Source organism: Taeniopygia guttata, chromosome Z, assembly GCF_048771995.1.
Source record: "Taeniopygia guttata chromosome Z, bTaeGut7.mat, whole genome shotgun sequence".
NCBI lineage: Eukaryota > Metazoa > Chordata > Aves > Passeriformes > Estrildidae > Taeniopygia > Taeniopygia guttata.
In genome coordinates, this window is record NC_133063.1 from 46,603,366 (window position 1) to 46,620,225 (window position 16,860).

Sequence of the window (16,860 nt, forward strand, 5' to 3'; positions counted from 1 at the left end):
CTCTGTGCTGGGGGTTCCCACCATTCCTCAGTAAATAATTAAAAAACTGATAGCAATATTTTTATATGACAATAAGTGCTTTAAGTGCTTTTTATTTCTTCTTTGTTGTAAGCAAATCAGAGGATGTGTGGCAGGCTGCTGTCCTCCACAAGGCAGGAGAGGCTGTGCTGAGCATCCAGATTATCGCTGTTTGGGCAGACTTGGCAAGGATGCTGCTATTGCCACTGATCCGGTGCTGATGCTCGCAGGGAAAGTGTGTTTGCTTCTGGGGTTTCATTGTTAAAAGACCATTGATAAATTGCAGGGAGTCCGGAGGAAAATTGATGAAAGAATTAAAAGATATCGTATGACCTAAAGGGGAGATTAGGGGAATTTAGTGAGGTGCTTGCTGTGGAGTGGAGCTGGGGATAGTAGGGAGGGAACAAAATGAAAACAGCCTTGCAAAGGTGGTGATTAGAGCAGGTGGAGACAGTCTCTGTGAGTAACCAAATTGGTTTGTACCTCACGTTTTGTTTTGCAAAGGCTAGGCTCTCACACATGAGTGGGAAGGGGTCCCCAAGCTGGAGCAGAGCTGCCCCAGCCACACATGCCACGAATATCCCCTGGGCTCCAGCCACACATGCCATGAATATCCCCTGGGGTTTGCTCTGCTTCGGGCGGGGATTTAAGCATCGAGCCGGGATGTGAGGAAGATGAGCATCACGTTCATAAAGCAAAGGGCCTTTTTTAAGCTCAATTTCTTTACAGGTGGACTGGATAATGGGACCTCCCTTGAAGCCAGCTGAGTTAAGGACACAGCTATTACTTCCAAATGCAGTGAAGTCCAGAGCTGTGTGCCTTACATCATCCCAAGGACCTCATTTCCTTAAGAAAAGAATGAGGCCAGGGTCTGATTCAGGCCTGAGGATAAAAAAACAGACATTAGTAAAGAGAGCAGTGGTATTGAGCAGTGCTGTTAGCTGAGCTGGTATTGCAGCCCAACACCTCCAGGAATGTCACATCCTTTTGTTTTTCATCTGCTTGAAGGACACATTTTGGGTGAGCTACAGTCCAACTGAAGGTACCAACAGCACAGGGGAAGATATCAGCTTGAACTGGGAACACTTCTATTGTTAGTGATATGTCTGGCTGGTATTTTCTCAAAGCTAGAGAGTGAGCAGCTAAGGACTGGTGTGGAGACCTCATTTCCTATGATAAATTAGGTATTTTCCCAGATGCATGTCATTATTGGGCTATCATCATCCCTGAGCAGCCAGAATAGCACTACAAACCAGAGCCACCCCCTGTAGTGTCCATCTCAGCTCCATCCCCACCACAACCCTGTGCTGTGATTTTTCCAGGGTGTATCATACAGAGGCACAGGTGGCATGAGTCAGGTGGCTTCTCTGGATGTACCAAAGGAGGCTGACTGCTGCTGGGAGGACTCTCACATATCCAGGGTGGGAGCAGCATGGGGAGAAGTTCCTTCTGGTCCTGGGTCAGTTGTTTACACCCACCTCCTTCATCTCCTTTGGCCCCAGCCCAGCTGTTTTTGCAAGGAGCCTGCAGCTGGTTTCCCAGCAGGACTGCAACAATGACATGAAGCTGGGCAGAGCCACCAGCACTGCAGGGGATAGGGCTCTCACACACTCACAGCAGGGTCCCAGCAGCTGAGGCACAGGTACAGGCTGCAGATCAGCCCCAGGAGCAGAGCAGCATCTCACCAGGAGATCACATGGAGCAGAAAGGCAGCCCCAAGGATGTGAATTGCTGACCAGGGGATACTGAGTTTGCATGAGCAAACCCAAATGCAATCAGGATGGTCAAACACAGGATGAGCAATGGCTCCTCTGCCTGTGCCCACAGCTGGTGCACCATGTGATACAGATACCCACTTTTAAGTCCCCTGTTCTGACCGAATCCAAAGTAGTGCATTCATACAGGCTCAAGGGCACCATGGGGTCTGTCTTGTGAGGGGATGGAAGAACAGACTGCAACATATTCCTAGCAGAACATGTGCGTGAAAGGAGAGGGTGGTTGTCAATAAATGCTGAAAGAAAGGAATTTCACATGCAAAAGCCAGTGCAGCTGTGAGGAGAAAGTGGGTAGGGGGTATGTCTGCTTACTAACCATTCCCATCAGCTCCTCCTGCCAAAACAGGAGAAGCCCAAAAATACTCTTCTCTGCTTCAGAGAGAGTTAGAAACCTCTTACTTCTTCCTTTCCATTTTCTATGGGGTGAGAGGCCTCTCTGCCACCAGGTACCTCCCTCACTGGGGAAGAGGAGAGCAGAGAAGAGGACATATCCAGATTGCATGCCAAGAGAGATGAAGAGGGAGAAGGCATTTTTGGAGAACTACTGCCTGTTAAAGGGAGTCCACACTCCCCCGCTAGGAGATAGCTGGTAATATTTGTGGCTAGCTTGTTGCTCACTGCATGACAAAGTGCTTATATCTTCCCTCCAGAGGCTCCTCCCTGGATAAATATACAACTTCCAGGAGTTCTGGTGGGACAGCTTTGCCAAGGATACACGGCTGTTGATGGTCCCAGTTGTGTCTGATCACACCTGGTATTTTCCCTGTCTTCTCCATCTGGAGAGAGGATGGATTGCTTTCTTGGACCTACTAAATAAGGTGATGGAAGGCGTAGGGGCTTTGCATGGTGTAGGCTGTGAATTTCTGCCTGGAGCTGGGAAAAGAGGGAGAAAGGAGTGCTGAGTTTTCTGCTGCATGCAGTGCAGGCATGGAGGCAGGGGACTCTAGGAGTCCTCAATACCTGAGGAACCCTTGTGATCACCCTGCATTGCCCCTGCGTGACCAAAAAAGGCACAGCCCTCCCTCTCAGCACACAAGGATGTTTCCTCTCTATGGCTTTTCCAGCTGAGCTCCCAAAGGAGTTTGTCAGAGGTCTGCAGGCTGCTCTGGTCAAACCTTTTACTGAGGAGAACCAAGGAAGTCCGCTGCTTCTCCCTGGAGATCAGGGCTGTGATGTGCTCCCGCATGCACTGACCACAACCTCCTTGGGGTGTGGAGCAGTTGCTGGGGAACTCGTGTGTTACAAGGAAGCATCTTGTGCCTTCATTGCCTTGTCACAGCGCATCCAATCCCGTGTCTAGGAGAACAGTCCACTGGAAGAAGAAAGTATTTTGGCAGGGACTGGAAAATCCCATGTAATTCGTGCCCTTCATCTTTCTCAGCCATTTTAGAATAGAGAGGCCTAGCATCTGGGTGGGTGGGAGCTGCAGGGGCACGAAACTCTCCTTTCCAAATCCCGGCTGTGGAAAGCCCTGAGAATGTGCAGAAACTGAGAGCACATGAGCCCCCTGCTCTCCCCTACTATCTGGGCATGGCAGACTGGCATCTTGGAATGCTCCAGCCCTGAGCTGTAGGCAGGGATGTGTTCTCCATCCACGGAGCCTGCTAAGGCCCCGTTTGCCGGCACTTTTCCCTCGTTTGCTGCACACTCCTCCACTCCAGACTGCTCTCCAGGTCTCCAGGAGCTGGACAGGGGCCCGGCACAGTCAATCCCAGAGCAGCCGGTAACGAGGTTTGGTCATTACTGCCCGGGGCTATGTGTGAACCAGTGACCTGGCTCTGAAATGGTTTATGTTACATGCAAATCCCCTCGCAGAGGTGTTGGGGGAGGAAAGCCGGCCTCGCCGTGAACTCCCTGGGCTGATGAGCAAACCCCAGCACAGCAGAGTACTTCCCTTGCCCGGCGCGCTGCTGTGCTGCCGCATCCCACCTTGCCGCTGTACCCATCCCAGGGGTACCACGCTGAGCACTGCGGCCCCAGCTCCACTCCAGGGCTGGCGGTGCTACTGTTATACACAAAACAATAATCAGCTGCTGTAACGACGATGCAGAGTAGCTGAGCTGGCTTCCCTGCTGTTGTGCCGGCTCCAAGTGGAAACAGCTGCATTTGGTTTGGTTAAATGTTTTATTTACTCACAATTATCCCAGATAACAGGTTTACGTTCATTTGTTCAATATTTAATAGTTTCAGAGCAAAGCTGCTCTTCCGTTTCTGGTGGAGGACTGGGGGTTCAGAAGGGACTTTCTGCTGTGGTGTGGTCCCAAGTGAAGGGTGGAGGTGTCCAGCATCCCTCCTATGCAGCACTCCCCAAGGCACCCAGCCTAGAATGCTGTCCCATGGGAATAAAGTCACCTCCAGGAGCACAGCTGTGTTTGGAGCACTGGTGTGCTCAGGAGGATGGGCACTTTCCTGGGACAGCAATGCTGCCAAGCATCAGTGCTGCCAGAAAGAATGGCAACAAGAGGGTCTGTCATGGGCTTGGGATGCCAGATGGCTTCTCCTGCCTAAATCACCTTCCCATAGCATCCTGCACCTTGGGGAGCACCTCCAGCAAAGGCTGCCATTCCAAACAGCCAGCCCACCCCATGTCAGGGTTGCCAGAGCCCCTCTGCTCTTGCTCCTTTCTCTCACAGATCAACACTGTGAGGTTTGCATGATAATTTTCTAGAGGCTGGAGAATGGTCAGGTTTAAGGAGCAGCTCTGCTGTGCTGGAAACAGCGTGGCCTCATGCCCTGCACATGGAGCAATCTCCAGTGAGCCTGTGATCCACTGGGAGCTTGCCCTGCCACTTTGGGATTCTCTTCTCTTCTCTTCTCTTCTCTTCTCTTCTCTTCTCTTCTCTTCTCTTCTCTTCTCTTCTCTTCTCTTCTCTTCTCTTCTCTTCTCTTCTCTTCTCTTCTCTTCTCTTCTCTTCTCTTCTCTTCTCTTCCCTTCCCTTCCCTTCCCTTCCCTTCCCTTCCCTTCCCTTCCCTTCCCTTCCCTTCCCTTCCCTTCCCTTCCCTTCCCTTCCCTTCCCTTCCCTTCCCTTCCCTTCCCTTCCCTTCCCTTCCCTTCCCTTCCCTTCCCTTCCCTTCCCTTCCCTTCCCTTCCCTTCCCTTCCCTTCCCTTCCCTTCCCTTCCCTTCCCTTCCCTTCCCTTCCCTTCCCTTCCCTTCCCTTCCCTTCCCTTCCCTTCCCTTCCCTTCCCTTCCCTTCCCTTCCCTTCCCTTCCCTTCCCTTCCCTTCCCTTCCCTTCCCTTCCCTTCCCTTCCCTTCCCTTCCCTTCCCTTCCCTTCCCTTCCCTTCCCCTCCCCTCCCCTCCCCTCCCCTCCCCTCCCCTCCCCTCCCCTCCCCTCCCCTCCCCTCCCCTCCCCTCCCCTCCCCTCCCCTCCCCTCCCCTCCCCTCCCCTCCCCTCCCCTCCTCTCCTCTCCTCTCCTCTCCCAAAAAATTTACAGCATTGCCTCTTGCCATGCTCACTGAATTTTCTGCAAGGGAAATGAGAAAATCCATAGCTTGGTTTATGAGCCCCAATCAGTGTAAAATAAGGCCTTTTAGAAATTTATCTGTTGCTGAGTCCACCTTTTTCTCCAGCACCTCCTTAGGGAATAAATTCTTGCTCTTTGAGGCTGGGGAGATGTCTCTTAGGTGGCAGCAGGGTCACGGGTCTTGGCTATGGCTGCAGGTGTCCCTGGCCCATTTTGGGAGCTATCAGGGAGGTGCTGTAGTGTTGAGTCTGAGGGCTAGGCTAGATGCTGACTGAATGTGGGCAGCTCTGGTGATCAGCTGGGTTGCCTCACACTCCAGAGGGATATATCTTCAGTGTCTTATTTCAAGGGAAATTAATGTCCCCCTGAAAATGTCCACTTGCTAAGCGTGGGGCGGCTTATACGAGAGGGAGAGCCATAAACCCTGTCTCCATCATTTGCCCAGGTCATCTAGGAGGTCAGTGAGAAACAAAGCCATCTCATCCTCTGCCCCTTCACCTCTGGGTTCTCTGATTCTCTCTCAAATGAATTTTGCTGCATCAACTACAAAAAAACAAAACAAATAAAAGCCTACAAAAGCAACAAATAAAAAACAAACACTTGCTTTATCTTTCCTGAAGAAGTGGTAGTTATGAACAAGATGTTTCTAGAACATAGGGAGCATCACCTGCTGTCCTCCGCACCCCTTCTCTCCTTACACTTACCCAAGAACAGATAGTCAAGGGGAAACAGCAAATTCAATCACCTCCCTCCCTTTCTCCAGCAACAAAATACAGTTGCACCCAAACATTTGGGTCCGTGGAAGGGACCATCCCCAGCCATAGCCATGCTGCACTCCAGCACAGGTGGCACATGGCAGACAGATGCCCCCCTGATACACCTGGCAGTAGAAATACGATTTATTTGTCATTGTTTTCTTTCTTGTTTCCTACCAGTCTCCTGTACACAAACAAGCTTTTAGAAAAGCAGTGTTAGATAAATAATACATCGTTCTGGCAGCCAGCATGTGCATAACAAAAGCATCTGTGTAGATGCGTGTGTGGACTAGCAAGGTCTGCTGCTCTTGTGCCCACATGCTCAGTGCTGGTATCTTGTGCCCAGGTGGATTCCTGTTGTGCTGTCCAAGCCTCTGCAGCTTTGCAGCTTTGCTTTTGGTCAGTTGGGTGTTTTTTTTTGGTTTGTTATTTTTTGTATTTGTACACATCCACCACCAGTGGTGTGAAAAAAGTCATTGGGTGATGCTGTGGTCCTGCCGTGGGCACTTGGGGTGCAAAGAGCAGGACTTTTGACAGCAGAACAGCATTGGTTGTGGGGTTGTCCCCCCATGTGGGACAGCACGGGGGTTCTGCTCTTGTGCAGGCAGGCCTGTGTCACAGCTATACCTCTAGCTCAAGCACATGCTGCTGTCAGGGACCCTGGAGTTTTTGCTGGCCCAAGGCTGAGATGATGAGTTATGCAGGTGACCCCAAAAGCACACTATGGGCTCATTATCCCCCATCAGCCCAGCGCCTGAATGTGCCCCGAGTGCACCAGAAAAAATACCTCCTACAGAAGTGTTTGAGAGGCCTCTTAAAACTTTTATTGGTGCTATTTTTTGTATTCCTCCACCTGTGGAGCAAGGCATCTTTAGTACATTCAGCCCTCAGCAGGAGAGGAAAATTATAACTGATCCATTTCAGAAACCTCTAAAAGTGACCTAAAATAACTTTTCTATATATAAAAATGTCATGATTTTAATGTCCATTATCTCATGACCTAGCAGAGCTAGGAAAAGCTCTTTAGATAATTTTTAGTAGTTTCTAAAATGGATTGGCCACACTTTTCCCCTGCACAGTGGAACTGAGGGTACAAGGATAACTGGGCTTTAGAGATGAGAAGGGAAACAAAAATCTGTTTGTGTGCTGGTGTATCCAGAGCTGCTTCATCCCCCAGGGCCACTTGTGGTGCTGTCCCCAGCTGAGCAGAAGTGCTGAAGCTGGTCAAGTGACAGCTGTTTTCAAAAAGCTGGAGATTCAGAGTTAAATGGATGCAAAACATGGGGCACTCTGTGGTGGGGAAGCCAACTCTATCCCTCACACTGGTCTTTTCAAGGATCTGCAGAGATGATGACCCTGGCACCAGCTTTCACTGCTGTGGCAGACCCCAGATTTTGCTGGAGCATCTCATAGTTCGTGAGCCATGTGCCCAGATGGCATGTTCTCAGCTCTGAGCTCAGCTCTGAGCCTTTCTTCACCTCACCCAGAGCTTTTGTAATGATGCTGGTTGCAACCCAAGCCTCTGGGAAGCTGCCACAGCCAGGCATTAAACATGCTGGGTTTTTAGAGGACATCGGCAGAGCACATGGGAGAAGTGGCTCCCTGCCATGCAAGAGGTTAATAGACAGATTAGAGAGGGCAAGCACTGTTTGTGGCAAAAGGAAAAGAGCTCTGCTTTTACAGAGTTCAGCAGCTCCATGAAGCAACAAGGATGGAAATATTTGCCAGAATTAGGGAGGCTGTGTGCAGGAACCCAGGGAGGAGAGCCCAAGTAGCTCAACCTGTTGTTCAGGCTGTTTGTGGTGTGGGGCAGGTGCCGAGAGCTGGACATCATCTGAGAGAGGATGGAGAAGTTTGGAGCAGGATACCCCCACACCCAGCAGCACTGCCTAAAACCTCAGGGCAGAAAAAGCCTTTAATGCTGTTCCCTTGATGGCTTTGTTTTCCTCCACTGCCTTTCTTGCTCTCTCTGTTGGCCTGATGGGCTGGCCCACCTCCAAAGACAGCATTATAGCGTGCTGGATCGATTGGAGCCTGCAATTTTATTTGCTGTCTTTAAGAGCCTTTGATGGGCAGCATGAGCTGTGCCAGCGAGTGCCTTTCCTGGGAGAGAAGGGGAGAGGAGCAAGGTTGCAGACTATTGTCTCCCATAGGGAGATGAAGAACCTGTCACCAGCTTGGAGAAGACACCATGGCTGGGTGGGTAAAGAGAGCCCTCCTGATGCAGCCAGGCAGCTGAGAAGTGTCTTGCAGCCTTAAACGCTCTGGTGTCTGGCAGTGGTGGCCACGGTCACCCATGTGGTGTCATGGTCACAGCCCCTTTTGGCACATTGTACTGCACTCACTCACACTCTGCCATGAACTTTCTGCCTGCCAAGGTGGGAAGTGGGGTACCTGCCTGACAAATCCCTCCTGGGACACCTGTGGCTCTGGGACTGATGGCTTTCAGCAGAGAGGGAGGTTGCAGGAGTGTCTGTGTGAGACAGCTTGTGTCAGCCCAGAAAAAGAGGGCAAAGGGTGGGCTGAGACAGGCTTCATACAGCAGCTTCCCTTCAGCTGCATCTGTGCTTGAACTCTGCATCAGGAGAGCAGACATGAGAGGATCATTTTGCCTCCCTTCCCCGGTCTCTCCTTCCACATCTGGTAAAAGAACCAGAGAGTAAGAGGTGGAGCATGCTGGATACAAAAGGTTGGGGACTAGCCTCGAAGCAGAGGGCAGGATTTGCACGGCATGTTGTGGAAATGGGGCGTCTTCAAAGGCTGCTGCAGAGTGGGGATCGAAGCAGGGAATAGAATGCGCAACCCTCCCTCCGCCTCCCAGCAAAATGAACCTGGAGGAGTGAGCGCGCCCCAGCCTCCTCAGCGGAGGAATTAGCACAGATCACAAAGAGCCGGATCCGGCGTGATACTGGAGACAACAGACATAAATTATCCCTCAGATGGACTAATTGTGGCGCATAGCAGTGCAGCATCTTGAGCCGTGCTGGTAGGGCTGGACCCTGCAGGACTCCAGGAATGCTCGAAAAACGCCCCGCCTGCTTCAGCCCGGCTTCCCGGCGACTCCCGGTTACGGGCGGAATAGCTGAGCACAAGCAGCAAGTGGTGCGAGTCGCCTACGGTGGCATCCCCAGTGTCCCCAGCATCCCCAGGCAACATTCCCAGCCCCATCCCGGTTTGCCGGGTGCTGGGCAGGTGCTGCTAGCCCGCAGTGCCACCACGCGGTCACCGGGCACCCAGAGACTGTCCTCAAACCCCCTGCATCCCTTCAGCCCCTCCGGGACATCTTCCGACCCCCCCGCAACCCCCCCACTGCACCCTGCAAACAGCAATGCTGCCCTTGGTCCCGCCACGCCCAGGGGAGGCAGGGAAGGAGTTAAGGAGCCTGCGGGGAGGAGGAAGAGCATGGGGCTGTAGCAGGGATCAGGCTCTTGTCTCTGGCTTTGCGATTAGCCATTCTGTTTTGATGTGGAGGGTCTGCTTGAATAATTTAACCGGGAGGCTCATTAACCAGGCTCTGGCCTTCGTCTGTCGGCTGAAGGCTGAAATGGCCATTAGGAGGAACAGTCAGAGCGGAGCGGCATAGCCTTCCCTCCCGCTGGCCCCCTCCGTTCCCTCTCCCGCTCCTCCTTGCTCTCCCTGCTCCCTGGCCCTGCTGCACTTGGCTCCCTTATCAATTGCTTGCGTCCTCTAAGTCCTGCCCCAGGGGCGCCGGGGGTGAGCAAAGCCTGTGCCTCAGTTTCCCCTCTGCAGATCGTGGTAGGCTGAGACTCCAGTCGCAGCTGGAGCTCATTCCCGAGAAGGCTGTGCCCCCGCGTGTGTCATGCCAGTGACAGCCGGGCTGTGGGGCTGAAGCGGCTCTGAGGCTGCCAGGTCTGCTCGGTTTGTTTCAAGCCGCCTGCTCGGAGAGAAGAGCATGTCCTGGGATATTCGCAGTGGATGGATGGGGATGAGGGCTAACAAAGGAGGGGAAAGAGGGAACACCACAGGATCAGACAGCCTTTCCAAGGGGAATCCTGGTGCACATCTAGCCCAGAGGGCGTATTCTGTGGCAAGGCACTGTGCCAGGCAGTACAGTCAGTGCAAGTTCCTGAGTACCAAGAAGAGTTGACTTCGGTGTCAGTTCAGGTATGATTTTTAACAACAAGGGTAAAATTCATCAGCCCAAAGGTATCAAATCTCATTCTTTGCATGCACCATCCCTCAGCATTTTGCGGAGTTTTCCTGAAGCCCTTGCTGTGCTCCTGCAAAAAGCAGAGTGCACTGCATGTGCATCCAGGAAAGCCAAGTACAGTGTGAACACTGCTGGGTTAAAATCCTCTTGTGCCTCTAACCTCTAGGATCAACTGATGAGGCCAGAGGAAGGCTGCTCCCACTGGGTGCTCTCATCCTGTCTCCTGTTGCCTCCGTGTCTCTTTGGAGGCAGTGCAGCGGATTCAGGGATGCTCTTTTCCATGCCAAAAGTGTTAACACAGTTAGTTCTCTTGCAGAGCTGGATTTTGTCCACTTGTTTCACATTGTTCCTTCTCCTCTTGCCAGTGGTCCTTTCTCCTCCCTTTGGTGACCTCTGATCATTTGGAGGATCATACCTCAATAAGTTTATCACTCCCTAGGGGTGGCAGAGAATGCTGTGAGTAGTGTAGATTGATGGGGTCAAGAGAACAGCACCTCCTCCTCATCAGCAACATCTCTGTCACAGCCTTGAAGACAATTTTCCCTGGTACCTGCAAACCATCTCTATCACTCCATTCCTCATTAGAAGCAGTGAGCTGCCCAAGGAGAAGGTGGGCTTTGCACAGCCCAGCCCAAAGCTAGGTGTCATGGAGAACCTCAGCAGAAGGCATGGGACAAAGACCCCCCGATCTTTCCAGCATCTGATAAACACAGGATAGGCTCCCCTTGCAAATTCTCCCCTCCCAGTCTGGCAGCAGCTGGGAATGGAGGGTTGTCCCTTTGTTCAGAACTTGGTGGGGAGCCCACTCCAGCAGGTAATTACCCTTTCTCTTTCCCTGGCAGCCCCCCCGAAGGAGCCAGTGCTGATGTGCCGGTCCAACAACTACCCGAAGGGTTTCTACTGCAGCTGGCACCTGCCCACTCCTACCTACATCCCCAACTCCTTCAACATCTCTGTCATGTAAGTGTCTGGGAAGAAAGGGTGCAACAGGGTGAGTTTCAGTCCCCACAGTCTGGAGCCTGGAGGTCTCAGGTAGTGCCATGAAGTCTGGGGACAGTCACAGGCAGCGTCTGACCTGTGCTGAGCATATGGTATTAGTGTCCCAAAACTGGGCATGGGGAAGGATTTTCTGGGGAGATATAAACTGGGTGTTTGGGACCAGGACTTTTTGCCAAGCAAGTTTCAATTTCCTTAGAAAGGACCAGGAAAGTCCTTTTGCCTCAGATCCCCTTTCTGTGCTTCCCAAGACTATCCTCTCTGCACCAGTTGTCTGTAGTGATGTTGTGCCCATCGCCTTTTGGCACATTTGGCACATCTATGCTCTTTTCTGGTGTAAGGAAGTTGTTGTTGGGCAGCAGCCGTGTCTCTCACCTAGAACTGGCCAAGGCATCGTTCCCTACCCTGAGCCAGAGTTGTGGTACAGCCCTTATTCAGGCTGATGCCATGTATTATCTTCTGATGTTTGTGTCACCATCAGGAGACCTGGTTGCTCCCATAGGAGGGCCAGACCCACACCCAACCCCAGCTGGGTCCCATGCTTTCCTTGGGGCCAGCATGAGGACGTTCACTGAAGCCGCTCTGTAGGCTTGGGAGAAAACCCTCATAGACAGGAGCCCACACAATTCCCTGGCAGGAGGAAAGGAGCCTTTTGTCTGCAGCAAGGGCAAGTGAGTGCACGGGGACCATTGTCTTTGAGGAGATGCAGAGCTGCACAATCTGCCTCCTTCCTCCAGCAGCTTGGGTGCATCCACAGGTAACAGCTCTTCTCACCTCTGCTTTCCAGACACGGCACAAAAGACATGGTCTGTGAGAAGGATGCCATTCCAAAAAACAGGTGTCACATCAGATACCTCCAGCTCTTCTCGACAGTGAAGTACAAGGTGACTCTGACAGTCACGAATGCTCTGGGCAAAAACTTCACCACTCTCACGTTTGACGAGTTCGCCATAGGTAACTTCCACGGCAGCAACTGGCATCTTCAGGGTGGTGTTGGGTTTGGCTTGCTCTGCCAATCATCCATTGGGAAGATGGGGCAGGGAAGAGACTGGCTCTCCAACTGGAGGTTCTGCCTATGCATGGAGATGGGGTCTGAGCCACTCTGGCATCCTCCCTGTGCCCCTCCCATTCTCAGGGCCCTGCTGGCACCTGAACATCCTGGAGGAGCCAGTCAGGATGCCCACAGGCAGCCTCCATGCTGGTCACATCAGTGGTCTGGTGTCTTGTGTGGTCCCACCCCCAGTGGTCCAGATTGCCCATGGTTGCCAAGTTCTTCCCTGTTTGGGATGCTGGGGGAAAAGCTGCCATTATTTGCCTCTGTATTAGGGCAGAGAACTGTGAAAATTGTGAGGTTCAAATGGTGTTGCCATTCTTACCCCTCAGAGTGTCCCTAAAGGAGAGGTTTGGTGTTTTTGCTGGAAGCAGAGTTACGGCAATTAGGATTGGAAGAGAAATTAAAATGTCCCATTCTCTTGTCTCCATCCTTAGTCGGGATAAAGCTCTTCTATAGTCAAGTTCCCCCAGCCCTTACCTAATATTCTCTAAAAACCCTATTCCTTCATCTGCACCTGTTCACTGCCCCATCAGGACAGCAGATGCTGTGCAGTGTGGGACAGGGAGCAGCAGACCCTGTGGACTGGGGTGTCCATGTCTCAGGCTGTGCCACAGGGATGCTCCCCAACCATGTGCAGTCCCATGGCAGAGATACTCCCCTGACTGCAAAGGGCAGGCATGAACTGAACAATCCAGTGCCAAACACAGCAAAGCAGGGAGCTTTTGCCACCATCCAAAACTGGGATTACAGCTGATGCTGTGACATCCTCGAAGAACAGGAAAAACAGGAGAGAATGGAGTTCAGGAATAGGCTGGAAAACAATTTTCAGTTTGCATGTGGCAATGGCTGAACCTGAAAAACAAATCAGTGAATAATTAAGGTGCATCCAGTGGTTGGTCTTTGCCTTTAATGTGCTACATGTCACAGTATGGAGAAGCTGGAAATGCTGGAGTGCAAGAAGAGGAGCTCCACTGCTATACCAGATTTTCCCTTTGTACCCCAAATCTTGGAAAATATCTAACAAGGCACCAGCTCTGAACAGAGCAGGGAAATAACTTTGGAGCGGGACTGCCCTGCTATGTGCCTGCAGCCATGGTCCATACCTGAAGTTTGTGTTCATCAGTGCATTGGGAATGCTGATAACAAGGCATGGAGCTTAGCAGGGAAGTGGTGGAATTTCAGTCACTTGGGTGCCTTTAAATGGAAATTGTTGTGTTTGTGGAAGATACACTCCTTAAAAATGAAGGTAACCTCCAGCCTGCATTGCCCAGGACAGCAATTAAGCAATATTTTCCAAGTTCCTTGCATTCCCTCCTGCAGGAGTTCAGGGCATCCTCTTGTAACCTCTGTATCCCACCCATGTTCTGCCTAGCTTCCCAAACATCTGCTCCTCCATCCAGCACACAAGGGCAGCTCCCCTGGGGAAGCACACCCAGCTACAAGCCTTGGGCATCTCAACACCAGCACAAAGCTGGATCCAGCCCAGGTCTGAGGAGTGGTGAGTACAGGCTAGCACTGCCCCGGGCCAGCCCTCAGCATGGGTGTACTATTGCTGCCTCTTGCACAAGTGCCTGGAAGGGTGCAGGGTGCCCAGACACATCTCAGCAGCGCACTGAGAGGTCACACCACCGGGCATCACCTGGCTCCAGGATGGCACTTGAGGAAGGGGTGATGGGCTGATGCCAATAGGAGAGGCTGTGTCCTGCACCAGCCCACTCCCATAACCACTTCAGTATCCAGTGGCCTTAAAGTCTCCATATTCTGTATGACTGTGAAATTCTCCTCCTCAGGATTTGGTACGGGTGTCATCCATCAGCAGCACAGACAGGGTGGTGACAGAGTGCTGAAGCAGGCAGTCACAGGCTTAGCAGGTCATTACAGCATCTTCTGCTGCTGAACAACAGCCACCTGTCCCGAGTGGAACTTCTCCTCATGCCATCCTGGTTTTAAAACAAGTGCACTGCATTACTGTGTTTTGCTAGGCAGTTTTGCCCCAGGTTTCCTGTGGTCCTTGCTGAAACTTCAGTGTCTCTTCCAGTTTTCTTCTCTGCAGCTGCAATCCAGGACTGTGTCTCAGTGTGGATCTAGCATCCAGTAGGTTCTCTGGGGATTTCATCTGGCCCAATGACCTCTCATCTGGGAGATTATTTTGGGTTTCCCTTTGGTAAATGGAGGGTGGAAAACCTATGGCTCAGGGCAAAGCCACTGCTTTGGCGCATTGAGAAAATGCTGAGTGGGAACATCTGCACACATTCTGCTAAAATGAAGAGACAGTGTCAGCCAGAACTTGTGTGATGTTTCTCCAGAATCGCTGGGTCTGGTTGTCCGAGCCTGTCTTGTGTTTTCCCCTTAGCCTAGAGAAAAACATCATACCTTCTGCATGAAGGTTAAAGGGCAGCCACATAGCCCCAGTCTCATGCCCTGCTGGGGATAGAGCAACCCAAAGCCAAGGAGAGTGCAGTGCAGGGCAGGCAGTTCTCCCTTCCAGCACCATCTGAGCTGGGAGAAGACTCTCTTCTGGGTCAGACCACCCATCCAGCCTGGGCAAGCACAAAAACCCCCTGGGAAAGAGTGACCTTCTTTGGTTTTGCTTCTTCACTCCTTTCTCCATCTCTTAAGCTGCCAGAAGAAAATCCCTTCCCCAGCTGCTCAGAAGATGGTCTCTAATTGAGTGGAAAATGACTGGTACTTTCTTTTGCTGTCCTGAGCCCATGCTTTGCTGGCTGTTGTGCCAGTTATTAGCAGCCAGCTATAAAGGGTCACTCTGCATTGTCATTTTCAGTGATGACTGGAAAAGTTTTTCCGGCCCTCTGGCCCCCATTTCCTATTGGAAAGAGATCCGGATTGCCTTCCTCCTCATCTTGCTCCTGCAAATTGTTTTCATAATTACATCTTCTGCAAAAGTATTTATATTAATAAAGGTGAGTATGAGGAGGTCCTGCAGAGCCCTACAGACATCAGGGCTCCAGCCTCAGGGATGAGGAAAAGGGACTGTAGGGAAGAGGACCTGGAGGCAGAGGAAGATGCCAGGGAGGAGTGAGGTGGTGTGTAAGAGCTACCACCTCCTTTGTGGTGGCTGGAACAGCATGGGAACATTTTCGGCCGACTAGGATACACCCACACCTTCTTCACTTATGTTTCAGCCCAAGAGCTGGTTTTTGCATCCCCCAGGAAAGCCAGGAGAGCACCACCACATAGCAGCCTCATTGCCATCTGGCCTCAGCACCTTTCTCCTCATGATCCTGGGGAAAAATGTGAGAAGATGCACAGCATTAAAAGGAGGAGGGCAGACTTGGATGGGGCCTTGCAGGTGTGGCCACCTTCTTCAAATGTTCTGCCCATGCCTTGTGTGACCTTGAGAAGGTCATCTGATCCTTCCAACTCCAGCTCTGTGGTGATGAAGATGCAGAGCAACTCAGAGATGCTGCATGATGCCCATGTCTGTATGAAATTCAGAGTCTTTGAACACAGGTGTAGAGTTGCCTAAGCAGAAGGTCAGCTCAATTCATACTACTTAGGAAGGCAGAATTAAATTACCTAGACTGACATTTGGCTAAGATATGGAGCTTAATATCCCTCTGCTCATGGAAAATGCCAGGGGATATTTAATGGCCCCAAGGGATCCATTTTAGTGCTTGCTAGAGAGATGGGATGGGTGACGGGCTGCTCCATGCCACAGGGTCTCAGCTGCCTTTCTGAACCGCCAGATTAATTTTGAGACATGTCTAACAACAGCCAGGGGCGATGGATAGCTAAAGACTTGCAGTTAAGCACGAGCGTGCAGCACCTTAAGGAGAAGCTTCTCCCTGATGTTCTTCTTGCACTCCAAGCTCTCGCTGAGTCACAGCAGCCAAAAACCAAGCAGGAAGAACTGTGAGTAGCCTCCTGGCCAAGTCCCCTTCCCAGGAATGTCTGATGATGCTCCCTTAGCTCTGCAGGATAATATTACATCTGGTTTTATAGCCGCTTAACCAGTACTCAGCCTAATGCCCATCATCCATTATTATTATTACTATTACTGCTTTTATTACATTACTGCCTGCAGGCCCTCAGTGAGGACAGGGCTCTATTATGCTGGCTGATGTACAGCCAGACGGCCCCTGCCTCACCATGTACAGGCTGAATGGAGGCAGACAAAGGCTGGAGAAGGAGGTGCACTCGTCCCTGTCTGCAGGGTATAAAGGACTCTTTCAAGGTCACATAGAAATCAGAAATCTGGACACAGCCTGTCTCTCCTCACTCCTCAGCTGGCCCCTGTAGGACCAGCCCAGGTGTTTCCTGTGATGAGCATAGTAGGATGAGATCTGTCCTAAGAGATAGAGGTTTGTCCCCTCTGGACTGCCTGCCAGAGGTATGGCCCTCTCCTGGCTGTTGTGTCCCTGCTGCCTTGGACGGACATGGCAGGAACAGTTTTGGCTTTGTTTTGGAGAGATTGGCCCTGCTGTGCTCTCTAGCCTGGGCAGGACTCCTGTGGATGAGGGACACATAAAGAGGTACCAGGGACTTTTGGTTTTCCTGTTAGCCTGCAGTGCTGTTTGAAGGCTCATAGCAGCTGGGAACACAAACAACCTTCCTCTGTGCACTAGCAACAGTGTCCAACTCACTGGAGAGGGTCTAGGGATCACA

General features: G+C 51.6%; 1 protein-coding gene across 8 annotated transcripts in view; it reads left to right on the plus strand.

The window, feature by feature from the left end:
• The window catches only part of CNTFR (ciliary neurotrophic factor receptor), a 201,516-nt gene that overhangs the window by 167,333 nt on the left and 17,323 nt on the right, over positions 1–16,860 (plus strand). For all 8 annotated transcript variants that reach the window (XM_072922750.1, XM_072922751.1, XM_041711103.2 and 5 more), the window contains 2 exons: positions 11,027–11,144; positions 11,968–12,134. In XM_072922750.1, the coding sequence (XP_072778851.1) occupies positions 11,027–11,144; positions 11,968–12,134 (285 nt within the window). The remainder of the gene's footprint in view (positions 1–11,026; positions 11,145–11,967; positions 12,135–16,860) is intronic.